Below are 14,906 nucleotides of genomic sequence, written 5' to 3'. Positions count from 1 at the left end.
ATTATCACGTCGCGTTAATGAACAATCTTTTCTCCCCCGGATGTATCTAACACGCAGACAGTCTCAATTAAGCTCACACGAACGGTCACATTCCGGCACCAAAAGGTAAAAGCTCAGTTAAATGTGCGCTAGCTGCGCCCCGGCGCTTTCGCGGTGCTCTTATTTTGACAGCGCCCCGTGTGAGTCCCGCGTGCTTCCGGGACTTCTTCTGTGGTGCCGCTGCTGCTGCTGCTGCTGCTTCTCGGCGGTCATTGAAATGTGGATGGCGGCTCGGCTCCCGGTGAAGAACACCGAAACGAGCATGCCTCAGCACCGCGTGTGAACGAGGGAAGCTCGCGGGAGGGAGAGGGTCGAGCCCCCGGACGGCTTTTAAAGGAGCACCGAGGCAGGATGTTTCACGCTGTAGCTTGTGGCGCCGTAGTTTTCCCCGGTCTCTTCCTCGCCTTCAGGAGGATCCTGTCGTGTGTGTTCCGACGCTGGAGCGATGCCGACGTGGTTCTGGTCAGCGAGAGGTAAACTCAGCAAATGCACAAAAGATGACTCTTATAAGCACGCGTGTTACCTTGACCCTAGTATATCTAGTTGTACTTATACATATACACACATATATGTAAGTGTCTACCTTGTATTCCCAGTAATAATACATTTATTTACCGTTATTATGTTTACTATAAAATACGCATTGTAATCCCCGAGTATTATTCATTCACAACGTGCGTTCCCAATTAAGTGATGCCATTTAAAAATGCAGTATATATATATATATATATATAAGCAATATAATTCCTGATCAGCATTTACCTGTAATTTGTTTGATATAAATCTGTCTTTGAGAGATCAATCAGAAGTTGTGCTGCCATACATGGATTCGGGATGGTTCGGGTTCCGGTAATTTAGTTACCGGTAGCGACCTGGCCTGACGTCACTATGTCAGTGGTCCGCATAGGAAGTGCCCCTTTCTGAGTTGCAGCAGGTTTTTGCTGCTGGTCCGTGTTTTGTTGGGCTCTTGTCTGCAGCATATCTCAAAGCGGCTAGAAACAGATTTTGATGACATTTTTCTGCAAAGGATTATTTTAGCCTGATTAAAATCCGCGGTGGATCTGGGTTAGTGCGTGTATTTTACATCATATTTTCCTCTCAACCGAACTTAAACTCATAAAAGACTTTGCAAGATGACTTTTTTTTTTTGCTACGTTTAAATTTGGAATCAAGTGCCCAACTCCATCCTCTGCACAGCACACGTTAAACACAGACAATAGGAGCATGAAAGCGCAAAGTCTCACGCACGAGAACTCATCTTTGATCCACCACCGCTGGAGCTGCATCCACATGTGGATCGGCCGTCTGATCCGATTTACGTCGTGTGTTGTTATGTATTGAGTTCCACAGGATGAGGGTTGTGTTTATATATGGAGCTGAGAAGATGCACGTTTAGAGTTATTTAAAATTGGATTTTGTGTGAACAAAGCCGAAGCTGAGCTTCATTTATATGTTCGTATTAATTTGTGAACGAGCCGTATCAATCACGTGCAGGCTCTCCAGGGCTGGTATAATGAATACAGTCCGTTCCCGTGTGTGTGTGTGTGTGTGTGTGTGTGTGGGGGGGGGGGGTCGGCGTGACTTGTTCAGCGTTTTCCAGTTCACTTCACGGCTTCGTTTATTTGCTGTCATTCCTGCTAATCCTCCGCTGAGCTCCGGTCAGGGCCGACTGCCGAGTTAGCCACGCACCAGAAAGCGCTACTCCCGAATAACACTTCCAACAACTTACGAACGCTCATCTCGGGGAGACGCTTCCTGCAAGCGTGACTCGGGAGATCGGACGGTACTTATTTGCCACCAAACTGCATGTCAACGGTAACATGAAGCACTTACATGCAAGTTACTTTCTTAAGTAACATTTATATACAAGTAACTTAAGAGCGAGAACTAAATTATTCATGCCACGCTGTCGGTATTTGAGCTACCAAATCAGATTACTGTTGTTATAGAAGTCGCAGTTTACACAAATGTCCCTCGTCTGTCCACTGATGTCCACTTTTTGACTGACGCCGGTTGTCGCTTCGAGTTAAAGTGTGTTCTATTTGTTATTTAGAGGACGCTGATGTAGGGTAACATTTATTAGAGATGGGGGACTTGAGGGTATCAAGTGAGTCCAACTCTCCACCGACAACATTGTCTTTAGGAAATACTTTCACCACAAATACTTATTTAAAAATGCTAACTACATAAAGGGTGTTGAAGAAATAGCTATTAAATACAATATATATTTAAATATTGTACTTAACACAACAAAAATAATATCATTTAGAATTAAATATAATGCAATAGTTGCAAAATAATTGTAGGGGCACATTGGTAATGTTTTTGGGGGTACGTCCATTCAAATTATTTAAATATTTAAAACATTAATAAATAAGCAGTGAGAATTGTCCTCTGTACACAAACGGTAGTTGACGGGTGGCAAAGAGAGTTTTATTTCCTCTTTATTTTCAAATTATTTTACACAACTCAGTCGTAATTGAGAAAATGGATTAAAAAAAAAGAGCTTTTCAAATTAAATTTTTTAAATAACATTGAGTAATTAATGGGAAAGCCATGGTGACAAAATCCCTCATCTCTTTATAGACAGGTGAGGATTTAGATTAGAGCCAGGGCAGCGCTCAATCGCAACCAGAACATAGAACTAAAACATATTTAAAATGTAAAAAGGTTCTCAAATCACACCAGGTGCAACTTTAACACACTATTTTTAAAAACAACAACAAAACTTGACTTCACGAGGGATTAGGAGCTCCGCATCACCTGGCTCATGCTAATCGTAAGACTCTGGCGGCTGCAGCTTCCATATGCCTTTAAAGTTTAATGCAGCAGCAGTGCTATTAACGGTCGGACTGCGCTCTGCCTTTTAGCCTCTAACTCTGTTGACTTCAACCGCAGCTCTGGGTTTTGTGTCTCTTGATTTAAAACGTATAGGTACTTTTTTTTTACGTCTTGGACATTATGTATTCACCTGTGTCACCGGTTGGTTTTCTTCTGAGCAGCAAAATATGCCCGATGGATTTCCATTTTTAAAAAAAATGTGGCGTGTCCTCGAACGAAACTAGAATTTAGGGACATTTCATGTGGCCCCAAACGTTTGTGGAGGGATGTCCAGAGGTTTTTTCAACGTTTTTTTAACATACATAACACGTTTTTTTTTTTTTTTTTTACCACTTCCCCTGAAACTTTTGCTTGGAATGGACCGAGCAGGTTAAATAGACGACGTCTGACCGTTGGGCTTATAGGCCAGCAGCTCCATTACCACTGATATGGCACCCACCTTTAGGGCAACATATAATGATCAATTAAAAAAAAAATCTGATTAAAAGTAATGCATGATAAAAAAAAATCAATCAAACTACGATTGAGAGTTTTCATATTTGGAACTTTGGCTATCGAAGTCTTCAGGAAGCGTTGGTGGTGTCAGGGATGGACCTGTAGCCGCATCCATTACGTGCTCCTCGCCCCGTCCACATCAACCTTTCATCAGCAGAGCGTGCCGGCTGTAGCCGGGCACACAATGAATGGCCTGTGCAAAATCTGGGTCTCATGATAGAATATGTGGCTCGAGAAGGCAGCGAGGCATGGGGGTGGGGGTAAAAAAAAAAAATCAAGGTAGAGAGAGGCCAGTTAGGCTTTCCCAGCGCTGCTGGTCGTGTGGCCTTCGCTGCCTCGCTGCAGGCTTTCAAACATTTAGTCCTTTTTCTATAGAGTGTTGCAATTTTGAGAAACAAAGACTGTGATTGTGAAGTTTCCACCTCACAGTCACATTGAATTCACAGTGGCTCTTGGCTCCCGCCGACTGAGACCCGGTCCCCTGTCCTGAGTTCGGGCTAATGGTGGGTTTAGACACCATTAGTGATAATAATGTAATAACCAATGTGTTTCTGTTAGTCTCTGAAAGCGCATCCTTCCCAGACGGGAGAGACAGTCAAGAGGCTAATGCTATTGCTAATCACTCTGTCTCATTGAATGTAATCGAAACAGTTTTATAGATTTATAGTTTACAACTGATCAAACCTGCTGAAAATGATTCCTTTCAGATGAAACGACTCGAGGTGTCGATCAGCCTGCTCCCAGATGTTCCTAAAAATATCCTACAAATGATTAACTTTTCTCTACACGATAATCTGGAATAGCGTTGCTCTACCAGGGTGCAATATATTATATTTATATAATAAACTGATACTCCATTCTGTTTAGACCTGAAAATGTACGGATTAAAAATAGCTTCGCCCGCCGCAGCCTGAGCGATTGTCACACTAGGTTTTTGTTTTCATTCATTTCTGTAGACGGAGACGTAAACTAGACCCGTGATGTGCAGGGAAAAGTTTGAAATATTTAAACACACAACACACACACACACACACACACTAGTGCAAAAGGGGAGGCTGTGTCTTATGGCTGCAGAGAGTGTTGGGGAATGAATTACATGTTTTTCTGATTTCAAAGCAGCTTACTGTCGGTGCTGCCAAGTTGGACGACAGCCAGCGGCGGAGTTTGTCTGAGCAAAGGCAGCCATTCATAGTTAGTGAACAAATTGGTGATATAATCCAGGCTTTTTGTTGCCGTTCTTCTAGAATGGCCCGAAACTGAGCTGCGTTGAATCTTTAGAAAGGAAAACCCGAACGTCTGCGTGCCGAAAACTTCACTCTGACTTGATGGCGCTTGCGTACATAATGTAATGCAGATGCGTTTATGCTTGTAGTGAGCAACCTCACACGGGGACACTTCAAATAGAGATGCACTAGGTTCTCCTGTATCGCAGGTCTGTTTATAGATGGGGGCGGGGGGGGGGACGCTGAGGCCAAGCTCTGCTAATCCCGCGATGGCACGCTGAACCCCTGGACGTTCACCTCAAGGCAGGCTTTTTAAAAAGCTTGACCTCGATGAATCGGGTCCTGTGTTTCCGCCTGGAGCTGCCAATCGCGCGCCAATAAGTGTGGACAGCGATTTAATGAGCATTCATGAACCGTAACGTCGCGCGATCTCCCTCTGTCAATGTGTTTGTGTCTTTCTCAGGTTGGTGTCCTCTATCCACGCTGTCATGGCGACCACAGTCGGAGCCATCGTCGTGTCGGCGTGCCGGGGCAACATCATTAACGACAGGTCAGGACTTGATTCCATCGACTGCGTCGATGAAAGAACGACTTGTAGCCGTAACCCTCACACCTCTGGAGGGAGGACTTCCCTTTCTGTCTATAGATAGACCTCGGAGGTCATGACTCAATGTTGCACTGGGAATGTAGCTGGATGCTTTTCAGAGCTCGACTTAAGTTCGCTTGTGCAACAGAAATAATAAAACCCGATGGAAGTGGTCGTCGTTTCTGTGTTCCACAGCGTTTCCTGCAGACGAGTCTCATCCACCGGTGATCGGTTGCAGATGTGTCACGGCTCATGGCGTTGTTGCTTTAGCTAGCTAATGCACATTTTGTCCAGTAGCTCTGGACAAACCAAGCTGGAACTCTTGAACTCCTTTTTTTTTTTTTTGGTCTTGTCGATTTTCTTTTCTCAACATGAAAACCTGGCCAAAAAAAAAACAAAGACAATTTTGACTCTTTCCAAACTGCAGCATATAATTGTTTGAGGACGTGTTCATTGAAGGCTCGCTGCAGAAATAAAAGTCAGGATCTGACAATGAAAGCCACGCAGGGAGGTGTGTACGCCCTCACCGAGCGACAAGGCGATTCGGTTTGTGAAGGAATGCAGGCAGACAGGCTTCTGTTCTCTCGTGGGGACCTTTTGTTTTTGAAGCAGTGAAAATAAAAAGCACTTTTTTGTGTCGCTTGTCTTGAGTTTATAACCGATCCTCGAAATAGCATTAACTCTGAACGGAGTTTGATCCATAATAATAGAAATATTAACACCGATTGACCGGTAGCTTAGCATCTGGTAGCATTGCATTAGCCTCACTGTGAAATTGAAGAAAGTGCGATGCTGAGGTGGGCGCTTTTACTCCTGGTCCAGGTCCAGTTTCAGGCTGCTAATCTCTGCCACCCCTCCCCTTGACCCGCTGGGCTTAATTCCTCCACAGCACTGCTCAGTTCTGCTTCAGCCCGGAGCTTATCGGACACATGCTTCGACGTCAGACCCACGAATGCTCTAATGCTCCATCGCAATCTGTCACTCCATTTAGCCTTCATTGCTTCAGCTGCAATAACTTAAGCACGGTTTCACAATGGGCGACAAAAAAACGAAAACAAAAAAAAACCTCCATCCTGATGCTTTGGCTTAACAGTTTGTTGTAAGTGTTACCATGTTTAAGGAAGAGCTAAACTATTCAAAACCCAGTGTCGACTGGAATTCAGAATAATGTTTAAGATTATCCCTGTTTCCTCCAAATATATGTCATTGTTTTAAACCTACAGCAAACGTACAATATTGCCATGTCTACGATGCAATTTCTTGTTTCTCGTTGCACCACATAAGCGGTAAACTGATATATATGAGGAGCTAATACTGTCTAAATATTGACTTTGCTTTGCTCAAACCCGCATGTTTTGTTTGACCTTCAACGAAACGGGTCTATGTGATGATGAAAGTTAGTTCTAGAACCGGTCTGGTCATGTAACGGCTCCAGTTTCATTCCGCATCGTTCTTAAAGCAACGTCTTTTTGCTTGGAGCTATTAGCATTTTAATGCGCTGAGTCATAAAAACAGTGGAGTTACGCCGAAAGCAACAACAACAAACACCGACCAGAATGATCTACCTTGTGAAGCTTGCAGAATTGTAGTTGCTCTGCACGCTATAAATATACCATAATAATAATAATAATATACTACTACTGTACTTTCTTCTTGTCCCGTGAGGGGTCTCCACATCAAATCAACCTTCTCCACTTCACCCTGTCCTTTGCATCGTCCTCCCCAACACCAGCCGCTCTCATGTCCTCCCTCACTACGTCCATGTATCTTCTCCTGGGTCGACCTCTAGCCCTGTTCTCTGGCAGTTCCATCCTCAGCATCCTTCTACCGATATAGTCCCCGTCTCTCCTCTGGACATGTCCAAACCATCAAAGTCTGGTCTCTCTGACCTCGTCTCCAAAACGTCTAACCTTCACTGTCCCTCTTATTGTCTCCTTTCTAATCCTGTCCAACCTGGTCACACCCAAGGAGAACCTCAGCATCTTCATCTCCTCCACTTTTAGCTCCGCCTCCTGTCTTCTCCTCAGAGCCACTGTCTCTAAGCCGTCCATCATGGCTGTCCTCACCACTGTCTCTAAGCCGTCCATTATGGCTGTCCTCACCACTGTCTTGTAGACCTTTCCCTTCATCCTCGCTGACACTCTCCTATCACGGAGCACACCTGATACTTTCCTCCACTGGGACCTTCTCATTTACACACATATACTCTGCTTTACTCCTGCACACCTTTATTCCTCTCTTTTGTAGAGCAGACCTCGGTTTCTCTAAATTCTCCTCTATAATAATAATAATAATATCATATAATTATATATTATTAACTAAAGAGGATGGATGGATCAACTAAAGTGCTTTCTTTCAGGACAAAGAAAGTGATTACTAATTTTTAGAACTGTTCTACATTAGCAGTGAGAATAAAAATCTTACATTCTAAAATGAAGAGGTATTGTTAGTAGTTTCTTTATATATTTGAGAAGACTACTGGTTTCCTTATAAAAACACATAATCTTGCTCTTAATACAGTAAAACTATAAATGACAGAAGCGACTCGTGTTGCTTCCATCCTACCCGGAGTTTGTTTGCTGTGCCTTCCTGCTCTTAATTCCCATTCACTGACCTTTAAAGCTAAGGGAGCTAGCCAAAGGTCAGAGGTCGCTAGCTCCGCTCTGCCCTGCAGCTCTACTTTATTCTGTCCACATAATTAACCGTCACCGTAATCGGTGCTCATTAGGATGCTGCACACGTCCTACTCGTTTATTACACGCACTGTACTTGCATAAAGGTGCCTTAAAGCTTTTGCACGTTGTGTTAAAGAGGCGAGACACAGAGGTCGAAGGTTTGCCTCATCGTAGATGAATTGGAACTGATGCAGCAGCTAATCAAAGCTAGAAAGCCTTCACGCAGCCCCTTCGACATGTTCCGGGGGAGTCCGCTGCACCTTCTCTAGTCCTGCACAGATGTTACGTAGGCGTTGGAGCCAGCGGTGGATGCATCAACGTCTTCATGAAAGGAGCAACTCGGCACGAGTGTAGCACGCAAACAACGGGGAGATTTAGAAAGCAGCTAGTAGCTAGCAGCTAACTCACCGGAGAGTGCAAAGCTATCGGTGTTGAGCGAAGGCGTTCTGTCTCTGCAGGTGGTTCTAGTTGATGAGACGACTCTACCAGCCTTGTGTGACTTCATGGTTCTAATGCTAATGCTATGCTAACAAATATGCTATTTGGCATTTTGGGAAAAAGAACCCCACAATATTTTTCTGATGTACTAAATGTATTCTGTTTTTACCCCCCCCCCCCCCCCCCCCAGGCACTGGCTGGTCACCCACTTTGTCATCTGGTACGGTGTCCCCTACATGACTTACGACATCTTCGCCATGTACCTCAGTCACTACCACCGCTTCCGTGTCAAAGGGCACGAGGACTACAAGCGGCATTCGCTCAGGACCATAAACTCCTTTGTCCGCAGAGAGTTCCTGCTGGTGTTGCATCACATCGCCCTGCTCACCATTCTGCTACCCGTCACACTGGTGAGGACGGGAAAAGAGAGCGAGAGAGTGATGGGCGAGGGCCTTGAAAGAGGTTCTGAATTTAGGTGTGCAAGTGTGAGGTAGTGCACGTCATTGCACGTTTTGTACTTATCAGGCTGCCATTATTTTTCTCGTGGTCCCGAAATCAGCTCAAAGAAAGTTCAAACGGGCTATTTTAAAAGTTCGCGTGATGTCCGCTGCCAGTAATGCGTTATTAGCGCGTGCTGCAATATTCTGTTCGCAAATCAATCCCGGCTTTAAGCTGCATTATCTCTTAATGATTACTTAAGTGGCAACAAAAGAAAGAGACCTAATGCTCACTGTCATAGATTTCCTATCGAGTCATTTTCAAGTGTCTTCAAGTGTAGTTTAAATAAATCTAGACCTAGAAGGAAAAAAAACAAAAAAACATTACATCACAATTAGAAACATGTTGTGCTGTGGGAAGTGGTTTGCATTCACTTCAAATGCATAATGCAAACGACAGTGGCGTGTAAACAAGCTAATCCACCTGGGCCTGGAATCACGTGACCACCTTATTGCACAGACCTCAGAGCAGCTGCTCCCACCGGATCAGCTCGGTTTTCATGCTGTAGCTTTTAATTCGAGGCCGTCGGAGCATGTGCAGACGTGTCTTAGCACGGACGCTCAAGCGGAAATGAAAATACGGAATCATTACGGCCGTTGACCAAATGATTTGAATGGTAAAGACATCATTAGCAGGTTTCACTGGAAGGAAGCATCTCCTCCAGGATTGGTTGTCTTTTTAAGGATAAAATTCAAACCATCACGCGACACTTTGGATTACGCTGCTGCTCCCGATGGTCCAAAAGCATCGGCCCAATTATGCAAAGTGCACATGAGGATTAGCCAAGTGTGCCGATGTGAAAGACGGCAGAGACGAGGAAAGAGCGCAGGCATTCCTGTTCGGGTGGTTTTTCAAGTTTCACCCTTCAAGGACAGCAGACTTTTCAAATGGCCTTCCAGCCTGCTTTCCAAACCGTAACATCCTTTGTTGTATCAGAGGAACGCCGACTAGCCGGTTTCTACTTTAGAACTAAATTCCACGACTTGCACTGTAACAGAAAGGTGTTTTTTTTTTTTATGCCATGTTATCAGATGTAAAACATCCAACTAGACGCTATTGCTGCTGCAGAACACCAGCAAGTCTTCTAAATGTGACTCTCTGGAGTCTACTAATGTCGGCGAAATTGCCTGATCGCTGTAAAAAAAAAAAAAAAAAGGCCCTTTTATACATTAGAGTAAAATTAATTGTTCGACCAAGTCGGTTCAGACGAATGATAGAGCTGCAGCTCCAAGAGCTTCAATGGCAGGAAAGGAAAGAACATTAAGCTCTTATTATTGATTGCTTTATTTGAACAAAAGCAACAAATGAATCTTAATTGTTTTTCTACGTCTTTGAATTGTAAGTGTTGCAAATGGACGGACGAAATAGGAGTAGACAGGAAGAGGGAATGAAAGCCGGTTTGTTTTCTGCTGAGATGCAAAAAAACTGAAAGCCAGGCGACATGAAAAACACAACGTATGAAAAAAATGGGTTGAATTTTAATCTTGAGGGCAGGAGAGGAAAACGACAAAGTGTCTGCATCGTGCCGTAGAGCTTACAGAAAGGAGAATCACAGCCACCCTCCTCCCCAGGTAGTGCAGTTTAGCAGGCCAGGTGCAGTGGAAGTAGCAACCGAGCCCTGTGTTTGCAGTGCTACTACAAGATCACATTACCTTACATTATTCAGCTCCAGCTGCAGTCAACCTCTCCTTTCTCTCCACCCACTCGCCACACCTCCCTCTGTTCATCCTCTCGTCTTCCCTCGCTCGTCGGCTTAATACCGCTCCGGTGTCCCTGAGCTGACGGGCATCCAGCAAACCGTAGATGGATATTGGCATGCACCAGGAGGAGAGCCGACCTTTCACGGCTGATTAATGCGTTCACCCTAACAGTTTTTCCTCATGAGATGTTTGCACTTGACACAATTGCGACTTCGATTCAGAGCTGATTCTGACTCCATTTGTAGGAAGACACCGCAGTGGTTTCTGTTCGGTACCCTGAAATGGCAGATACTCTGGGTTCAAGTATCAGAATCGGGAAGACAGGAAAGAAGAAAATGAATCGGCGCTGTCCTTGTCACAAGGTCGAGCGAGGCTCGGTAAATGTGCCAGAAGGCAAGAATGGATTTCTTTTTCTTTCTTTTTTTTCTTACAGCAGTGAAAAAACACACAAAAGCTAACAGCTTTAGCTTCTCCAGAATCTGCTCATGATATTGTGAGCCTGTATTAAATCACGTTTTAATAAAGGCTACAAAGTGTTGCATCAACATCTAGAGAAGAATCCTGGATTTTAATCAGGCTCTTATACATCGACATTTAAATAACCCTTAAGCCAGATGGTGAGATAGCAACCACGTATTTACCTACCGTTGTCATTGGCTGCAGGCAAACTAGAGGACTGTGGTGGCGCATGAGAAAAGTGTATCAGCTGAGAAGTCAGGTAAAGACGAGCTGTTGCCTCATGCAGAGTCTCGAACATCAGAGACAGTGGCAACAAACCCATGGCAGGTGGTGAAGGGTTAATAGCCAGGTTATTATTTATTAGTTGTGGTGTAAAGTTCTCCATCGTCATTTGTTCACGGGCAGATGGCAAGGCCACGTCTGGAGCTGCTCATGCTTTATTTATCATCGGCACACGGCAGGCCAGGTTACCGGACAGCGCTTGTCTTTTGTCTGGAGTCTCTTTATCCTTCTAGACCAGGGGTGGCCAAACGTTTTGACTCACGGGTGACAATGGGTTCTAAAATTTGACAGAGGGGCCGGGCCAGGAACAGATGGATGGCGTGTTTGTGTGAACTAATATAAATGACTTGTAAAAGCCATTGCATGAAAGGATTTGGCCTTTTACAGGTAGCACAGCATGAATATGCAGGACTCATTGTACAAATTACAGGGGAAAGGTCAAATGAATGAGGTTTAATTATAATCACATTTCATTTCATTATATAATTTGGACAAATTCAGTGGGCCGGTTTTAAAAGCCCAAGGGGCCGTCTATGGCCCGCGGGCCGTAGTTTGCCCATGCCTGTTCCGGACCAACTCACCTGATCTAGGATGGCTCCTCCGACTGTGCCGCTGGCCATTGTTTGAAAGCTCCTTTCATTACTTTGCCTCCAGAACAGTTTTAGGTGATGTGATTTTTGTTTGTTGGTCTGGGTATGAATGCAAAGTATTTTTTTTTACATATTGCTAATATCATTTAAAAAAAAAAAATCATAATTGGCGAAGACTTTTGGTAACTTTAAGTACTACCGTGGTTTAAATGGGTACTTCTGGTGTCAAAGATCTGTATGTTCAGTTAAAAACACATCAAACATCTGTAATCTTCCCATGTCTAATTGAGTCTCCGTGCATATTCCCAGCGAGACTGTCCCAGAAGTTGCATTTGAATGCCAGCTGTGTTTGTTTTTCCACACCCATGTTTGTTTTCTCACTCAGTTTGTCCTCCCACAGTTCTTCAGAAAGGACCAGGGGGATTTCTTCATCGGATGCTTGTTCCTGACTGAGCTCAGCACACCCTTCGTCTCCCTGGGGAAGATACTTATTCAGGTGAGGCAGCATGGACACAATCACCACGGAAGGTTTGATGCTACGTGTTGCCCGCTTCTAACTCAGAGTTGTTGAGTGTAGTATTGAGTTTGCATCACAAACACTTCCATGTTCAAGGCAGCGATTCCTGTTTATAAATGCTGTGTACCCAGATAACCCTTGAAAGATCCACCCAAATCAGTTGATCACATGATTTAATGGATCACGTGGATAACACTTTCGTAAGGGGATGCTTTTTATCCACCAAAACCAAAAAAGCAAGTAAAGATTTGCTGATTAGACTATGTGCTCTAAGCTAATCTAAATGTTCTTATGTCCAGCTAACTAGCGGTAGCAGCCCATTGGCACGTATGTATCTAATATGTGGTCCAGGATAACGGAAGCTCCGCCCTGCTGCATGCGGCGAGGCTTAACCCCAGCCAGAGACGATAGCTTAGGTGTTGTTGCATTTACCAAACGATTACATTAGTCCTCGTTCTAAAACCGACTGTCTGACAAGGAGAAGAATAAAGCATGAGCCCAACATGCATGGTGTGCTCTACACGCGTGTGTGTGTGTGTGTGTGTGTGTGCGTGTGTGTATTACATGACCTTAATCCGTGTGCAGAATCATTGCTGTTCGGGCAACAGGATGTAATTCATCCTGTTTTCCTCTGTAATTTCTGTTCAAGCGACGTGCGTGGCCTTTCATCGTCTTTTTGCTTTGGCTGTACCTTCTCGCCGTAGCAGCCGCAATAAAAAAACACGTCAGTCAGTAGCTTGTAGCGAATAAGCTAACGTTCGCTCTTCTTCCTAGTCCATGCCCAGCAGTCCTCGCCCCCCATACAGCGAGCAGCGGGACGTCCTTTACCTGTTGGCACGTTATCTTGTGTAGTCCGATGCAACATATTTACAGAAAGCCTTGTCTCTGAACAGAGTCCGAGTGCGTCTCGATGACATCAGTGGGCCCATGTGATTTCAGGTCTTTGCTGACATCTGGTGCTAGAACAGAAAAAGAACTATGCTCAGCATGACTGCCAGTCTCTGTTTTTAGACACTGCCCTCCTTTGGAGGATCAGCACCGCTGTTTCCTGTGCTCTGGGCTCCGTAGACGAGGTCCTTCCTGCAGCGCTTTATATCACAGATAAGGAGAGAACCATGCAATCATATATGATTCTTGTTTTTACATCAAATAAGGGATCGTTCCCGATGAAGTGTCCCTTTTCAGATGATATTTGAATGCATATGCATTGGCATTTAAAAAAAAAAAAAAAAAAACATTTCCCTTGGAGCAGCTGAGGGCTGACCCAGAACACTCATCGCCGTGTGTTTTCCATGTTACAGCAAGGATTGTTCACCACTTCAGTAAACCGGATGGACTTTAGATTCGGTTTGGCAACGGGAGATGTTTCCAGTCTGCTCAGCTATAATCCAGAAAGCTATAATTAGACTGGAAACATGCTAAATTCCTTCAAAGCCATTGGCGATGCGTGCGACATCAAATTAGAACAAGGACCAGACGGTTTGCCTGGGACTACGTAATACGCGTCGCTTATTCGGAACGAATGCGGCTCTCGTCAAAAGCTGCTCACTTTAGGGTTTTCACTTTCCTATTTTGTGTCACCGCGTCTTTAAGCGCTTGCTTTATCTCGCCTCTACATGCCTTTCTGTTTTTTTTTTGTGTCTCCTGCACCAGCTCAGCCTCCAGAATTGCTGGCTGCACAAGGCTAACGGCGGCATGGTGCTGCTGACCTTCTTCGTGTGCCGCATCGCCCTCTTCCCCTACATGTACTGGGTGTACGGCCAGCACTACGGCATCCCGCTCTACAGCGCGCCCTTCCACCTGCCGCTGTCCGCCAACCTGGCCAGCTCGTGCATCCTGGCGCCGCAGGTCTACTGGTTCGTCCTGCTTTGCCGGAAAGGCTACCGTCTGTACCGACGCAGCCGTATGCAAGACTCGCCCCCCGCTGTGACTGACAGTTCGAAGGATGACTGACATCGAGGTCACGTTTTCTCACCATAGCTGCACACTTAGCTAACAACGCAACCATTTCTGCAATAGATTGAATGAACATTTTAGGAGCCCCACCTTCATGCTGTCATACACGACATACTTTAACTCCTCCGCTAGGAATCGGCTGCTTAAGTGGACCTTCCCATCCATCCAGTTCTACTACTGAAGTTTTATTTTTATTGGGGGGGGGCTCTTGTTGGAAGTGCTCTGAGCGTGAAACCAGAGACGAGAGAAGAGCCTCACTCCACGGAGAGATGAAATCGAACCCCCTCGACTCCTGTGTTTACAGCCGCTGCTGATTTGGAAGGTCTGTTACAGCGAGAGTTGCTGTTATGCTGTTACGCTAACGTGTGAGATCACTGTTTCCTTGTTTCCTCTCGCACGAGGTCGCTAATCACACTGGCAAGAATGGTTACAATCGATTTGTTTGGGATGCAAATACAGGCAGTGTTAGCATTTGCAATCAATGCTCACCTCACGCACATTTGAGCGCTAAAAGACGGCTACATGCTCCGACTCCCCGTTGATGTGCTCGTCTTTTTTGTTAGTAGCTTCCCATATAGCATCTCACCGAGTCATGAGATTTTGCAGG

The 14,906-nt window shown here is 44.9% G+C and overlaps 1 protein-coding gene across 1 annotated transcript; it reads left to right on the top strand.

Moving 5' to 3' along the window:
- Nucleotides 1-390: 390 nt before the first annotated feature.
- Nucleotides 391-14,296, top strand: LOC137916336 (ceramide synthase-like). Its single transcript, XM_068759380.1, has 5 exons — nt 391-512; nt 5,062-5,148; nt 8,488-8,707; nt 12,227-12,322; nt 13,997-14,296. Exons 1-5 carry the CDS (start codon nt 391-393, stop codon nt 14,294-14,296), a joined length of 825 nt encoding a protein of 274 aa, XP_068615481.1.
- Nucleotides 14,297-14,906: the final 610 nt, after the last annotated feature.

Source organism: Brachionichthys hirsutus, unplaced genomic scaffold (genome assembly GCF_040956055.1).
Source record: "Brachionichthys hirsutus isolate HB-005 unplaced genomic scaffold, CSIRO-AGI_Bhir_v1 contig_927, whole genome shotgun sequence".
Lineage (NCBI taxonomy): Eukaryota > Metazoa > Chordata > Actinopteri > Lophiiformes > Brachionichthyidae > Brachionichthys > Brachionichthys hirsutus.
Note: the sequence above shows the minus strand (reverse complement) of the source record. Positions and strands in the feature narration are given on the sequence as shown.

Excerpts from the sequence above, each read along its gene's own strand:
- LOC137916336 (XM_068759380.1), top strand. The coding sequence starts at position 391 with ATGTTTCACGCTGTAGCTTGTGGCGCCGTAGTTTTCCCCGGTCTCTTC. Across the intron at positions 5,149-8,487 it reads GGCAACATCATTAACGACAG|GCACTGGCTGGTCACCCACT; the intron begins GTCAGGACTTGA and ends CCCCCCCCCCAG. Across the intron at positions 8,708-12,226 it reads TTCTGCTACCCGTCACACTG|TTCTTCAGAAAGGACCAGGG; the intron begins GTGAGGACGGGA and ends GTCCTCCCACAG.